The following is a 17,106-nucleotide window of genomic DNA, read 5'->3' on the forward strand; positions in this document are numbered from 1 at the left end:
TGGTAGTTTCAAAAACAAGGACCAAAGCCTTGTCGTTTACTACAGTACTGGTATGTATCCTCCTGGCATCACTCTACTTCACGAGTACTCGTACATCACCTTTTAACTGCAATTTCACCAACCCTTTTGCAATGCCTTTAAACTACACGTCTGTTACTTACCATTATGTTCTTAAATAAATGCTTTGACCATGGCGAACAACAATGTAATCTCATTCATGAAGTAACTAGCAAACTAATTCCGATATATATATAATCCATGTAAACATGGTATAGAATAGAACATCACAGTAGCTGTTAATTAGCAAGAAATCCCACCAAATGCAAACAACAAGAAAGCTTGATAAAGTAAAAACAGATACAACTATCGATTAATTAAACTCTCGGCATCAAATGACCCTCGTTCGCCAGCTTGAAAACCTTCGCTTGAGCCTCTGCCGCCTTGTTTGAACCGAGTGATGCCATGAAACTGTCTCGAACGTGGGTGGTTGTGAAGGGGAAGTTCTTGTTGACCATGGAGTTGAGCAAAGAAGCTGTTCCTTCCCGGTAGAGTTCACCAATGCCATCGGTTCTGGTGTTTGAAAGTGCTTCCTGTAAGTTCATGATTGACCCGAATCCAGGAAGGTGGTCAAGTCCCATGACTCGGCCTATTGTCGTACGCCACCACCCGAATAGGTCCGAGAGCAACCGTGGGTGTGTTCTCCAGAAACTGCATTGAAAAAATGGAAATCAATTCCTTTGTAAAAGATTTTGTCTTCTTAAAGTGGTATATAACCTATAAAGAATAAATCTTCCAAAACGAACATATATGCACAAGCGGACCTACATGCATGATCAAAATTTTGTAGTACAAGAAAATAAAATTTTGTTCTTTCAAATCCGGTCAGTTTGTAGTTACTTACTCGCATGTGCCTCCAATGAAGGGTATGTTTGGGAAAAGTGGAGGAGAAGGGACCGTGTTACCAGTAACAGGTGGAGTAGTAGACGGAGTTTTTGATCGTGGGGTGGTGGAGGGAGTTTTCGACGGCGGGTTGGAGTAAGGAGTTGCTGGAGGTGAGTAGTAGTATCCGGAGGCCGGTGTGGGGGGAGGGCTGTGAGAATCCGTGGGGGAGGGAGCTACGATGGGTCCGGTTGGAGTGGAACTTGACGGAGCTCCGCAACTGCAACCACTTGGTGGAGAAGGGTTGTGATGCGGGGTGGGAGAGGGAGGATTGACTACAGGTGGCTGAGAAGGTGTAGTCGGTGTGACACTAGGAGAACTCCCAGTACTGCCACTGCCACCGCTGCTTGGAGGGTTGTAAGAATATCCGGTAGGAGGTGGAGGAGTGGGGTTGTGAACGCCACTAGTTGGTGGAATGTCGCAGTTCGTAGGTGGTTTTTGTCCATGGTGATGATGGTGACCATGCCTGTGTCCATGAGAAGGCGTAGGATGATCCGGCGGTGTGTTGCTACCTGATGATGGGGGGGTCTCTGCATGAGCAGGCGGTGTGCTGCCGCCTGACGGAGGAGTAGGAGGTGGATTTTGGTAGGAAACTGCAAACAAACCATCATAAATCAAGAATCAACAACACGTACATCGGATTCCATCAAAATATACACAAATTTTACTGCTAAACTTTTACCTGCAGGTGGTTCATTTGCATGAGCCGGCGGTGGAGATGGTAACGAAACTGCCAAAAAAACAAACAAACAAACGTAAATCAATAATCAGCAAATGGGTACCTCAAATATACACAAATAACAAGATCACCCATTGCTCAAAAGATCAAAACTTTTACCTGGGGGTGGATTATCTACATAAGCAGGTGGTGGATTTTGGTAATACACTGCAAAAAGAACACCATAAATACATCAGATTCTCCGTCGATATGCACAAAATTTACAAGCCCATTGCTCAAAAGTGGTAAACTTTTACCTACGGGAGGATCACTTGCATGAGCAGGGGGTGGATTTTGGTAGGAAACTGCAAACAAACCACAAGAAATTAAATCAAGAATCAGCAAAAGGGTAGATCAGATTCCATAAATTAAACACACAGAAATGAATGTATATGATTCATCACTCTGAACTTGTAAGGTTTTAATTACCTGCGGGTGGAGGGGAGACTGTATTTGGGTATGGAGTGTAGTAGAAGTAGAAGTTTTTTTCATCTTGAAAGTTTGAAGAAGCAGCAGACAAACCAGCAGCAAATGCCCATAACAGCAACCATGTTGTTAGGGTTTTGTTTGTCTCCATTTTCTTTAGCTTCAGCATGGTGTGGAGAAAGGGTTATGATTCAAGTCGTATATATAGCGAAAAAAGAAAGAGGAAGGGATGGGTAGTATAGTAAATTAAAGCAAGGAGATGAAATATGTGGTTGGTTGATTTCTTGATGTCTGCATTTAAGATGCCATTGATTGCTCACTCCATGGTTAAACAGGTTTACCGATGGTTTTGGCCTTGACTCAATAATAACGTTTTGAACCTCTATAATAATTTGAGAAAAAGGTAAAATATTGAACATGGTGTAATTAATAGATTGACTTTTAAGTAATTTAAAAAAAAATAATGTGAGAATATAATAATATAAACAGCTAATGATTATATGCTGGTATTGAATTTCTATTAACTTTACAATAAATCATAATATTAATAATAAGTTTGACTATTAAAGTAGGACCATCTTTTGATATTATATTTTTGGCAAGAAAATATTTACAGTACACTAGAAAACAAAAAATGAAACAAATCAATTTTTGAGTAATGTCATAAATACAAAAAACTAATTATATATACCAATACTAACTTGGTAACAAGTTTAAGATATCATATTTGTGGTATAGTTATTATTACTACTATAAAAAGTCAAACTAATATCTTTTGCGTTTCCTTTTTTTGGTAAGAAAATATTACAACGCAGAAGGAAAAGGAAACGTTTGGGAATGAAGATCAAACAATATGTAACGCACGTATTACTGTATTAGAACTTTATGAAAGAAATTAAATATCTTTTATTTTTTATTGCTAAAAATCTTCCTACATGTGTTATATTTAATGTTCTTTAATGATATTTATGTATAATAAAATGAGGCGTATAATCATTTAATTTGGTAGAAGGACAAAAATAGGAGGAGGATATTTAATTTCCCATTTACTTATCTTCGTATATATGATCAGATTCATAAAAACATTACAAGTACCAAAGGTTGATTTGAAATTTGATTAGATTATATTGATAAAGTTAAGAATAGTTTAACGGATTTTGTAAAGTAATTTTACAATTTAATATAGAGTGAATATCATATTATTCTTATTAACAAAATACCATAGATGACAAAGTTAGTATATATCAAAATCATTAAAACTTTAGGGTGTGAACCATGGAGATTAATCTGAACTATTGATGTTATAGACTGCATAATTATCATATACCTTTTGATTGAAAACTTTGTAACTCTTTTTTTTTTTTTTGTGAAACAAAAAGAAGTAAAGGTTTTTTTTTAACTCATTTAATTGATTATTCATACATCACATATCACATACCAGTTCGTGGTTAGTTGTATTGTGATTTGGAAAGAAAGATCAGGAAATGTGTAAAGTGTTCTTCACGTTCAGTGTTGTTAGAAACAAGAATGCTATGAAAATATATGGGATGGTGTTTATTAGTTTCTCAAAAATTTAATAAACTAAAAATGTATTTGACAATTACTTTTTCACACTAGAAAAATAAGAGTTTTGAAGAAGTCAACTCCTCTTTTCTTGAAACTCTGATTTTTTGATATAAAAGACTATAATACTCTTTATGAGCTCTCTTAGGGACGCTCCAAGATTTCGGAAGCCTTTGCAATTTAGTAAAAATATGATTTAAAACTTATAAATAATAAAATATAAAGAGTCAAATTTTAGTTTTTCATTTGAACTCTAAATATACTTCAAAACCAGAATTTCATTCAGAAAAATATACACAAAATAATTTTGCTTCTTAAAAATATCATCCTAGACAAACTTTTCAATGAACTCTTCATAAGGAATATATTTACTTCTCTTTATCAACCAAGTCAAACTTTTTATAAACCATAATCAAAATAAGAAAGAAAAAAATATAAAATTTTGAAATTAATGAAATGTAAATCAAAATTAAAAATGTATAAATGACAAATATAAAAATCTAAAATTTATCTTACATCTTAAATGAATTGTTTTGATTAACCAAAAAGAGAGTACAAGTTGTTGCATTATATACCGAGACAACTAGCTAACCATCTAACTCTTATAATCTTGCAATTGATAAATACAAAAGAGTGAAAAGACAAATGCACCCTTAATAAAGAATTGACAAATATAACCCTTTAGGTTCAACTTGTTAAATAAAATTTATTTATCTACCTCTTAAAAATTTATGAGCAACAACGAAAAAGAATTTGTCGATGAACACAAAGGCATCTCTTGAGCAACACTGAACTCTCCAACATCACTATAAGTGGAACAGTCGAACGCAAACTTAAAAATATAAAATCTCTAATATTTAGCAACAAAATCGGGATGAAAAAAAGAGTAAAAATAAAAGATAATAACCTGGAAAGTTGAAGAATCAAAAAATGAATCCGACTTGATGTTGTTGAGGAAAATCAGAAACTTATCAGAAATCAAATCAAGAATTTATCAAAATGGCTTATAGTCACATAGTCATAACGAATGAAAGAAAAAAGAAACTGATTATAAAAAACAGAAAAGAAACTGACGTGCTTGTTCAAAATCAAAACTTATCAGAAACGAAAAAAATAGAACTTGATTTGCTTGTACCTTCAAACTCAAAATTGATTTCCTCAATGCCTTGTCTGTTCCTTTTGTATTCTGATTTTCAAAACCGGTGTGCTTATGTGCTTCAATTCTTGTTCCTCTAAATATGATTTTCAAAACTCAATTCTTGTTATCTTGTTCCTTCAGGTTTAGAAATAAACAATTAAGGAGAAGAAAAAGAAGTAAGGAACAAGGAAACAACAATAAAAAAATCTAAAATTATAGCACCTGGTTCTTGGTACGTACTCCTTGTAATTAATATCTTAAAATAATGCATTTTTTTCCTTGGACTCGGCGAGTTGAAGGACCAACTCGCCGAGTAGGAGCGGGATAAGACTTCGGGATCAGATGGTAGGCCGAAAGGCCAGTCGGGACCGGGCCGCTGCAGGAAATGCGGCAGGCCACATGAGGGGGCATGCAGATTGGGATCTTCGGCTACTATAAGTGCGACAAGGCGGGGCATTTTAGCAGGGATTGTACTGCCCCTGCCTTGGTTATTCAGACGTCTGAGTTCTGGTTGCGCAAGGTGCAGGTTCTCGGGCACCTTGTCAACCAGGACGAGATTTCGGTGGATCCGGCCAAGGTGGAGGCCGTGATGAGGTGGTAGGTTCCGAAGTCTCCATCCGAGATTTGGAGTTTCTTGGGATTAGCGGAATACTATCGGAGATTCATTCAGGACTTCTCCAAGATAGTCGTACCCCTGACACGGTTGACCAAGAAAGCCGTGGTTTTTCGATGGGGGCCTGAGCAGCAAGCAGCATTTGAGGTTCTGAGATAGAGATTGTGCGAGGCGCCGATCTTAGCCCTGCCAGAGGGCGTAGAGGATTTTGTGGTATATTGTGACGCGTCCATTTCGGGGTTGGGTGCGGTACTAATGCAGAGGGGGCATGTCATTGCCTACGCTTCGAGGCAACTGAAGCTTCACGAGGCGAACCACCCGACGCAAGATTTAGAGTTGGGGGCGGTGGTCTTCGCCCTCAAGATTTAGCGACATTACCTCTATGGGGTTCGGTGTACCATTTACGTGGACCACAAGAGCTTGAGGTACCTTATGGACCAGCCAAATCTGAACATGAGGCAGCGTCGGTGGCTTGATGTGGTGAAGGATATGATTGTGAGATCCTTTACCACCCGGGGAAGGCCAATGTGGTGGCGGATGTGCTTAGCCGCAAGGCGGCGGCGATCAGGGATATTTGCATGCAGATGACAGTGGTGACTCCGCTTTTAGACCGGATTCAGGAGGCCCAGCAGGAGGCCATGAAGGAGGAACATCGATTATGATAGCCGAGGATTATTGACACTACACCGTAGGATGTGGGTGCCGTATCACAGAGGTGTGTGCTAGGTCTTGATGGAGGAGGCGCACAAATCCCGATTCTACATTCATCCTGGGGCAACGAAGATGTATAGGGATCTTCGTCTAGACTATTGGTGGCACTGCATGAAGCGGGATATAGCCTGGTACGTGGAGCGTTGCTTGACCTGCAGGAAGGTCAAGGTTGAGCACCAAAGGCCACACGGTAAGATGCAGCCGTTGGATATCCCGTTATGGAAATGGAAAGATATTACGATGGATTTTATCACAAAGCTTCCCAGGACCGCGCGAGGGGTGGATTCGATATGGGTCATCGTGGATCGATTGACCAAGAGCGCCCATTTTATTCCGATTCAGGAGAGCATCTTGGCCGAAAAGTTGGACGACATCTATATCAGGGAGATAGTGGCACGGCACGGGGTGCCAGTATCAGTGATTTCAGATAGGGATGTGCGTTTTACTTCCAGGTTTTGGAAGAAGTTTCATGATGAGTTGGGCACTCGTCTGCACTTTAACACCGCCTTTCACCCGCAGACAGATGGTCAGAGTGAGCGGACCATCCAAACTCTTGAGGATATGTTGTGGGCATGCGTGCTAGACTTCAGTGGTTGTTGGGATACCTATCTTCCTCCAACTGAGTTCTCATACAACAACAGCTACCACGCAAGTATTGACCGTCCTCCCTTCGAGATGTTGTATGGGTGGAGGTGCAGGACCCCAATATGTTGGGGTGAAGTTGGCCAGAGGGTCATGGGGAGCACCGAAGTGGTTCTCAACACGACCGAGAGAATTCAGCAGGTTCAGAGCAGGCTTCAGACTGCTCAGAGTCGGCAGAAAAGTTATGCCGACAAGCGTCGTTCAAACTTGGAATTCCAAGTCGGGGATATGGTTCTTCTAAAGGTGTCGCCATGGAAAGGCGTCATCCAATTCAGAAAGCGAGGCAAGTTGGGCCCAAGGTACATTGGGCCATTCAGGGTTGTAGCCCGGGTGGGCAAGGTGGCGTATAGGTTGGATCTGCCAGCCGAACTCAGCCAGATCCACAACACTTTCCACGTCTCTCAGTTGCGGAAGTGTCTGGTGGATGACTCGGCCGTTGTGCCTTTGGAGGATATTTAGGTCGACGACAGCTTGAATTACATTAAGAGGCCAGTAGCAATCCTCGACCAGAAGTCGAAGGATTTGAGGAACAAGAGAGTGGAACTCGTGAAGGTGTAATGGCAGCACCGGAAGGGATCAGAGTGGACTTGGGAGCCGGTGGAAGAGATGATGGAGCACTACCCCAAGCTGTTTCAGGATCGAGCAGCAAACTTCAAGGACGAAGTCTAAAATAAGTGGGGGAGATTTGTAGCGCCTGGTTCCTGGTACGTACTCCTTGTAATTATTATTTTAAAATAATGCATTTTTGCCTTGGACTCGGCGAGTTGAAGGACCAACTCGCCGAGTAGGAGCGGGATAAGATGCTGGTTCTGAGCTTTGGACTCGGCGAGTAGATCCTGTTTGGGCAAAAACACTAATCCGGGTGTTTGCACCCTATTTAAACGCTCTAACTTGGCCTCCTTTGTCTCTAACACTTCCAGAGAGCTGTAGAGCGAAACCCTAGCCCCCATATTGTTCTTGTGAGTGATTTTTGGCCTTGTGAAGGAGGCTTGGAGCTTAGAAGAAGAAGGAAGAGGTTGAAGTGTGCAAGGAGGGGAGGTAGATCCGGAATCTACATTGTGAGAAGATTTCATTCAGCCGGAGGATTACCGGTGCAGCATTCAGACACCTAGCAAGCGGACTTTCAGCAGCTTCTTTCGAGGTGAGTTACCTTCCAGTAGCGTTGGGTCTTCGGCCACAATGTCGGCCCACCAGTAGGAGTTGTATGTTGGATGATTGTCTTTCTGATATCATCTAGGTTTGCTACTACCTGATATGTTGTATGTTGGCATGATATGCGATAGTAGTAGAGATCGGTTGTTAGGACCGAAGGGTAGGTCAGGCACCCCAGATTTGTCTGACAGTACGTGATTATATGTTTATATGCTGGCTTGATGTGATATATGAGATAGCGGTAGTAGGAGGGGAATAGTCCCCAAGTTTGGTTGTTAGGACCGACGGGTAGGTCAGCACCCGAGAATGGCTTGACATGGGTAGGTCAGCACCCCATAATGGCTTGACACGGGTAGGACGGCACCCCAGAATGGTCGCATGGGTATGTCGGCGCCCCAGAATGGCCGTACCGGGTAGGTCTGACACCCCAGAATTGCCTGGCAGTATGTATGTCATGTGATTGTATGGTATGTGGTACGTTGGGGGGAACTCACTAAGCTTCGTGCTTACAGTTTATAGTTTTGGTTTCAGGTACCTCTTCGGCGAAGGGGAAGGAGCCGGTGCGGTAGCGGCACATCATACACACATATTGATTTCCGCAGTATGAGATTGTTCTGGGATTTGTACTCTGACACTATGGTTGATTTCATGTTTTGGCTTTCAGACACGTAATATGTTTTAAGAAATGATATGATCGAATGTTGTTTATTTTCAAATGTTTTGCAAAGTGTTTAATTAAAAATGAAATTTTTGGACTTAAAAATTGGGTTGTTCCAAAAATACTTTTATAACTACCTCCCTCTTCTGGTTTTGAAATTATAAGTCCACAACATGAAATCCGAAGCTTCTAAAATCTAATTTTCGAGAAGAAAGAAATGAAGAACGTGTTTTCTGATTTTTGAGAAAGATTAAAGGATGTTTGTAACTTTGTTTCAGAATTTTGAGAAAGCAGAAATGTAACACTTGGATTTGTAAGTTTCATGTTTAGCCCTTCGTATTAAAAAGCATGGCATTTTGGTCCCTTTGGTTAGTACGTGGGGCGTACCATAATGTACGCTTGGCGTACTAGTTGATGTTTGGTCGCAGAGCTCATCCACGTATGTTGGGCATACGTGGAGTACGTTGGGCATACGTGAGCCAAGATGAAACCCTAATTTTAGGGTGTTACACCATATTTAAACCTTGTGATAGCCTCACTAGGTCATGTTTAGACAGCCTCCATCCCCTCCTGTCCAGAAAATCGAACCCTAAGTGAGATCTTGAGATATTGAGCCCTAAAGTGTGATTGTTGGTACTTTGTGAAGGAGAAGAAGAAGTGAACCATTTGGAGTAGTGCTTGGCGCTTGAAGATCTGAGATTTGTTCTTCATTTGCTTTCCTTGTGAAGTAAAATGATTCCACCTTGCTAATCCATGATGCTATATCTAGTTTGGTACCATTTTGTGCTTTTGAGTCCATGGTTTGGTTGTTGAACCTCTTAATTCACTCCAGAAGTGATTGATGGTAGATCTAGGGTCCTTTAGGTCCCTTTGTCCATAAAAATGCAAGCTTTATGGTATTTATGGTCTCATGGATGTGTTAAGTCATATATTAAGCTCTCTTGAGCTCTAAGAGCCTCATCAAGCTATGCATGCACGTAAAGTTGGCAACTTTACGTGATAAATCACCTTAAGGAAGTCAAGTCTAAGTGTTGGAGTGAAGTCTTAACCGTTTAAGAGCTGAATGAAAAAGTTGGCCAAGGTTGTGGAGTACACTAGACGTACAAGCAAGTATGTTGCGCGTATAAGCCCTAAAGCGAGTATGCTAAGCGTACGAGCTGAGTACGCCCTGCGTACTCAGTAGTGGGCTTCGGATATGTAGGTTTCTCAGTATTGGTCCATATTGGACTTTTGTTTTCTTGGGCTTTGTTGGGCCATCAGAATTCTCTTGTTGGGTTGTTGATATTTTATTGGACTCTTTTGGTTGAAGGCCCATGAAAGGGGTTTGGGCCCAATTTGGAAAATTGGGCCATATTTGGGCTTAGATGATTATTTTGGAATTTAGGCTTTTAGACAATTGGACTGGGCCTTGGCCTTTGGCCAAGTTAGGGAAAGGGTAAAAAGATCTTTTACCCTAGTTTGGACTCTTAGTGTGAGTCGGGATCCAATTATTAATTGGATGTTATTTTCTGATTGATAGCGCAAATATTTGAGCGAGCAAGCAGTCAAAGATTTATCTATGAGATTCAAAAGTGCAAGGTGAGTTTCCTAACCATGTTTAGCGGGTCTAAGGCACCAATGTTGGCCCATGATCAGTTATGCTAGGATACTAGATGCTTGTGACACTCTTGTATGTGTATATTCTTACATGATTTGTATGTTGGGCGGGCCCTGTTATGCGAGTTTGGGCGGGGAACGATATACTCAATGGGCGGGGCTCGTTAAACGAGTTTGGGCGGGGCCCGTTATACGAGTGTGGGTAGGGCCCAATATGTGTTTATTTATGTATGGTATGTGGTATTTTGGGGAACTCACTAAGCTTTGTGCTTATGGTTTTCAGTTTATATTTCAGGTACTTCAGGATCGAAAGGGAAGAGCCCGGGATGATTGTAGAGCACACGCCATCCTTTTCTGCATTTTGAGATTTACTTTGTTATGTTTTGATGTAGTGACGTACTTTGATCTTTTGGGATTGTATGACAATCTTTTGGATTAATGTTTTGATTAAATCAAAATAAAATTTTTGGGTCTTATTTTTGGGACGGTTCAAGAAATAAGTGAAGAACCATTGCAGATTTAATTCTAGCTCCTGACCCATGCGTAAGAAGAAATCGAAGAGTTTTTTGTTCTATTTTCTCGAAAATTAATCTTTTTCCCGCTCCTCTACGGTATGCGTGCAATTTGATGAATTGACCTAATGTGTTTTGCAAGTTTTGAACAAACTGAACATAAGCTAAAAAAATGCTACAAAATTATGGGCCCTCTGATTTTTTAGGCCCCGTTCAGATGTACCCTCTAAACATGCCATGGGCCACCTCGAGCTCTCTCAACCTCAAAGTGTTTTATTTCCTTTCTATCTTTTCCAACCCTTTTTTAGTCGTTTTACAAATATAAATAGTTTTGTCAAATACAAAAAATGGTTATATTTTGACATCGTATAAGCTAATCCAAACATTTTTTTAAATCATTTTGCTATTATATAAGCCAATAAACACATTTACCAATAAACACTTTGTTTCCAAACTCAATCACAAACCACCCCTATATACTTCATGTTAACCTAATCATTAAGAAGCTAACATAGGCCTAACTACCAAATAGACTATGAAAAATAGTTTGAAGAGCCATTTTGGAAATACGTGGTAACACTTTTATTTTGGCAATGGTTTAGTGAAAAGATCTGTTAATTAATGTTGAGTGTGTATTGGTATCAAGTTGATTGTTCGATCCAAAATGTTGTCTCGAATAAAATAATAGTCCATTTCAATATGTTTCTCCTTCTTGTTGTGAAATTTAGGATTGGATGTGCCGAATGGCCGAGGTAATATCACAAAACACAAGTGTAGGCTCATTATAAACAATGCCAAAATCATGTAATAGGGTGTTTAAGTGAAAAGATTTCTTGACATTGCAGGTTTTTTTTCCATAAAGTCTAGGATTTTAAAGATTGATCGATGAAAAAAACATGTTATAGATCTTCAAACTACTAGGGTGTCTGGACGACTTGTGTACTCTGAATCACCGAGAGAACGTAACTAAAAAACTACTTTAAACACCTCCATAAATTTATCATAGACATCATCCTCGTAAGTAGATAAAGGATAACCAGGTAGGATCATATCGGAGGTAGGGTCTGTTTGGTGTATAGAGTATATTGTTTGGAAATACCACTTTAACCACCTCCATAAATCTATTATAGACATCATCCCCGTAAGTAGATCAACCAGTAATATGGCATTGGAATCACTGAAAAATCTTATTTATAAATTCATAACAACGAATATGAATTTAAATATAAGTTACACTAAAACAAAATAGTTTACTTTAACTTACTGAGATTCCCTAGACAAATGAAACATCCCAAAAATAAGACCCGAAAATTTCATTTTTAATTTAGAAAAATCGGTATTTCTAAAACATCACCAGTACAAACAAAATAAAATAAATGTGTCAAACAACATATCAATCAGAGTGAATCACAAAAAACGGAACGAGGTGGTGTGTGCTCTACAATCATCCCGAGCCATTCCCCTTGGAATTGCAACTACCTGAAACATAAACTGAAAACTGTAAGCACAAACCTTATTGAGTTCCCCAAGATACCGCATATCAAAACATATAACACATAACGGGCCCCGTCCAAAGAGTATAATGGGCCCCGCCCTAACTTGCATAACGGGCCCTGCCCAATGAGTATAACGGGCCCCACCCTAACTCGCATAACGGGCTCCGCCCACGTAGAAATCATATTACATAACAAGTAATAACATACAGAATAATCATCGGGCCCTACCTAGTAAGCATACAAGCACATGCACAATACTAGTATCACACAGACAATGAGTATTCTAACATAACAGATCATGGGTTGGCATTGGGGCCTTCAACTCGCTACACATGGTGAGGAAATTCACCTCAGACTACTGAATCAGACTGATAATCATTGGTTGCTGGTCCGACAAATCCCCGAGTTATCAATGTCAAATAACACCCAATTAACAATTATAATCAAATCTATATCCTTCAATCCATACTAAGGGTAAAAAGACCATTTACCCCTTACCTAGTTTGGTCCAAGACTAAAGCCCAAACTTTCAATCTAAAAGGCCCAAAAACCAATTATCCATCCAAGGCCTACATATGGCCCAATTTTCCAAATTAGGCCCAAATCCATACATGGGCCTTACCCTAAGGTCCAAAAAAATTTCCTAGTCCAAATACTTACAGTCAGGTGGCCCAACAATGCCCCAAGAAACTAAGCCCGAAAGATAGCCTAGACCCGAAGTCCAAATATGTGAAGTCCACCAGACTAAGTACACGGGGCGTACCCAGCACGTACGTGCAACGTACTCGCTTGAGAGCTTATACGCCAAGCGTACCTGCTTGTATGCCCAACGTACTCACCTATTCCGCCAAAATTCGATTTCAATCCTTAATCCATTAAGACATAGCCCCAAAACATAGATATGACTTCCTTGAGCTGGAATATCATGTAAAGTTGCTAACTTTATGTTCATGCATGGCTAAATGAAGCTCTTAAGCTTAGAAAGAACTTAACAAGTGACTTAATGCATGCATGTGACCAAAAATCCCATAAAGCTTGCACTTATATGCTTAAGGAGTCCATAATAAGCTCAAATCTATAACAACAAACCCTTAAAATGTCTAAACGCTTCTATCAACCCTAAAAGGGACCACAAACATAGCAAAACAAACAATAAAGAGATCTAAACATTTACAAGCCAAGATTTAGACTTGATACCTCAGAAAGCTTGCACAAAAGATGATCATTATGAATCCAAAACCTTCTCACTAAAAAAGGCAACTTTAAGCTTCTCTACTTCCTTCACAAAGCCAAAAATGGGCACCAAAGTCTTCTTAATAGCTCATGAACACCACAAAGAGGCTTAAGGGCCGATTTATGGTATTTATGGCAATGGAAGCTAGTAAAGAGGTCATCAATGTGGACTTATGGCCTTTATATAGGGCACAACACCCAAAATTAGGGTTTCAACATATCTCACGTACACCCTACGTACATAAATGTATGCCCAACGTACGTATCCGGAGTCCCGTCCCAACCTCACATCAGTACACTAAGTGTGCGAAGTGGTAGTCCCCACGTACTCGCTTTAGGGCTTGTTGTTGGGTTTTGAGCATTCTAACACTCCTAAGTGTACATGAAACTCTAAATACCTTGTATCTATGTTTTCTCTATTATACATGCAAATATGAACTTTCCAAGGTATTCATCCTAACTAGCATAATAACATCCTAACTAGAATTACATACCTCTTTGATGTAGAATGTCTTCATGAAGCTTGAGTGCCTAGTGCCCCAAGTGTGACACCTCAAATGGTTCATACAGCACCAAATACACTTAGAATAGATTAGAGAGAAATCCACACTACATAAAATCGGCTAGCCCTTTCACATATACTCTAGTGCCGATTTTGTCACCAATAAGATCTTTATATAGTGTCACAATTAGGGTAAACCCTAATTGTCATGGATTTCCATTTCCTTGGATCCATGGTTTCAAATACACCATGGAGCATCCATGGAGCATCTTATGGGTTTTAGCCCAACTTGACAATCCATGGAGCATTAGCCCACTATACAAGTATGGATGATTTACACAATCAACCCATATATTTAATTAGTCTTCTTTTGATCACTTAATTAATTCTAGATTAATTCTTGATCAATACTAATTAAATAATCTTATTAATATATTAGAACTTATAATATATTAACAAACCTTAAGTGTTATTTCTCTCATTATAGTCTATCCAAATGCATGATGTCATGCAACCCAAATGGACCATGTCGGGTCGGGTCAAGTCTTACCAATTATAGTTATGGACTTAAACATTAATCCAAAAGTCTCCCACTTGGATAAGTCTAAAACTATTATTGCAAGTATGACTTCAAGAACCGACTGACAATCGTAGCTCTCAAAAGCTTCTGTCGAACTCTGACCTTGCCGATGATCTCTGACCTTTGTCAATGACTTGTCCATTAGATAAGGGATCATATATCCTCCATTCTAGATATCATATGGACTGAGACATGGATTATAATCATTCTCTCTGTCCATTTGTTGTTTCCCGATTTCCGATTTATGACGACTAACTAATTGAACAAATCAAATCAGTCCTGGCCCGGCCGAGCACTTACATTTGTCATCACCAAATCATCAAGGGGCCCACAGATATCGCTTTTATCCCGAAGGTAAAAGGAATGGATAAACTTCGACTCATATGGCTTGTTCTACTACTTGTTGAATCATAGACAAAGGCACGTTTTATAACATCGAGTTACCGAATGCGTTTTCGTGCAATCAATGTACAACCAACTCATAGTAACAACTCATATCTATAGGTTTGAAGAATATAAGATATTATCGTCTCATGATCACTCGTGATAAAATCCATGAAGTGATTCCAATGAGCGCGGGTTGAATCCAATACTCAGAACTTATGAGCACTCATGAGTGTTGTAGCCCTTTGTCCAACATCTTAGACCTCTACAAGCCAACCCATGACAATCTTGATTCATATCTACTTCCAACATATGACCGACTGTGGATGGTTTGAATAACTTAGTCATCCAGAACAATGACCTAGTTATTCTGGAAGTTAAAACATGCAAAGTGAAACACAGTAATAATTGAATCCAATATGGTATCAAAACCTGTGAACATAAATAAAACACCTTTTATTTATCACAATATGATTACACATTATTCATTGTATACTGTTTCAAATATCAACTTTATTCTTGAATTTAAAACAATAGTTGTCCCATGCTCCAAGCATGTACACTATGTTTTCTAAACACTAGTCATGCCACACACCAAGTATGCATACTATGTTTGTCTATGATCTTAACTTTGTGAAATAGATCAATTGAACATAACTCCAATGATCCTCTTTTCACAGTCCCAAATCCTTATTCCAAATGCAAGAATTCCAAATTCATGCCATTTACTGAAATTTGTTAGATTCTAAACTTATATGCATTGATCCTCTTGTAATGATTATGCACAAAGTCAGAAAGACTTGACAACAACCATTACAGGGCATTCCAAAGGAGATCAGCTCCTTGGAAACATCCTTCTTGCATTAAGTTTCCTAATCTTACATAGATTGAATAATTTCTATCCATATTCCATTTTGACTATCACTTCTGAACAAGTGTTGCCTCCTTACAGATTATGTCAATATGGTCCTTCCAGAATTATCATTATACTTCCAACTGTCCTTGACCAACCAATCTTTGGTAAACCTTAGATTGTCCTCGATAATTGTTTAATCCTTTTAGTCATATCCAATTCTAGACCTTTTCCCTTCTTAATGCCCAAGGCATTTGGAAAATTTTAGAAAGGATGAATATAGCACATGTAATCGATCCTATATCCGAAGCATATGGGACACGATTCATGATGTCTCACATAAAGACTAAACCAGTATTTTGCTATAATATTTCCATTTCTATTTGCCAAGTTCTCATAATTCAGATTATGAAAAGGGATGTCGTAATCATAATCGAAATTTAGAATGCAAATAATGGACCCATATATAGAATTTCCTTATGTTGAGCTATTCCAACATAACATTCATATATATATACTTGACTAAAATGATTAAAATCTCACGATCTAAGCTTATAGATTTGAGATGAAGTATAATTTCTTCTCCCTTAATTATAGCAAAACAACTCTTTCCCAATTAAAACTTTTGTTTTCTATAATTAACATTGCTAACTTGCAACTTTTATCATGATTATCATGCTCCCACTAACATGATGATTATTAGCATAACACTTATGCTCCTACTAGCTTTGACATGTACTCAGAAATTAGTTGGACTTCTAGAAATCAATACTTTATTGACTTTCTTACCAAAATTTAGATTTCTGATACTAGATTGCTTTGATAAAACTTTATCAATATCATACACCTTATCTTAGATAGCTCACAGGTGTGTCTAAACAATTTTTAAGAACTATGAAAAAGGATGTCGTAATCATAGTCTCGATTGTTTAGACCTTTGCCACTTCTCACAATTCCATGTTAGTGTGCCGGTTAACCACACAAGCTCCACTAACGACTTTGAGAATGCAAATATCACAATTGCTATCTAGCTAAAATCTACTTAGTGAAAGTGTTTCCTCTCCATCATTTTCATGAATCAGAGAGAAACCTTATGACACTTAGATTTAATGGTGTATGTGTTCTTATCCATGTGAATTGTCAAAACCATAGTCACAAGACAAGGATAATGACAAATCCAAACTCATATGGACTGAACTCAATCTTAATTTCTTGCCACCTGGCAGCTCAAGGGTCTGCCATTGCTTCCAAGTTGTTATGCAACCAATTGAGAACTCTGAGAACTCATATGCAGAGCCAACTTTAACTGGAATGGGCACATAATATGTCAACACGATAGGTTATAAACCTCAAGTTTTGTGCTAGTGAAGAACTTCAGGTTTTATTCTTG

General features: G+C 39.0%; 1 protein-coding gene across 1 annotated transcript; it reads right to left on the reverse strand.

Annotated features, from left to right (window-relative positions):
* Positions 1-223: 223 nt before the first annotated feature.
* Positions 224-2,273, reverse strand: LOC111914646 (protodermal factor 1). The gene is made up of 6 exons (XM_023910343.2): positions 2,087-2,273; positions 1,915-1,962; positions 1,778-1,825; positions 1,622-1,669; positions 902-1,532; positions 224-708 (listed from the first exon to the last, which is right to left on the reverse strand). Exons 1-6 carry the CDS (start codon positions 2,250-2,252, stop codon positions 375-377), a joined length of 1,275 nt encoding a protein of 424 aa, XP_023766111.2. The 5' UTR covers positions 2,253-2,273; the 3' UTR covers positions 224-374.
* Positions 2,274-17,106: the final 14,833 nt, after the last annotated feature.

This window comes from Lactuca sativa, chromosome 4 (genome assembly GCF_002870075.4).
Source record: "Lactuca sativa cultivar Salinas chromosome 4, Lsat_Salinas_v11, whole genome shotgun sequence".
Lineage (NCBI taxonomy): Eukaryota > Viridiplantae > Streptophyta > Magnoliopsida > Asterales > Asteraceae > Lactuca > Lactuca sativa.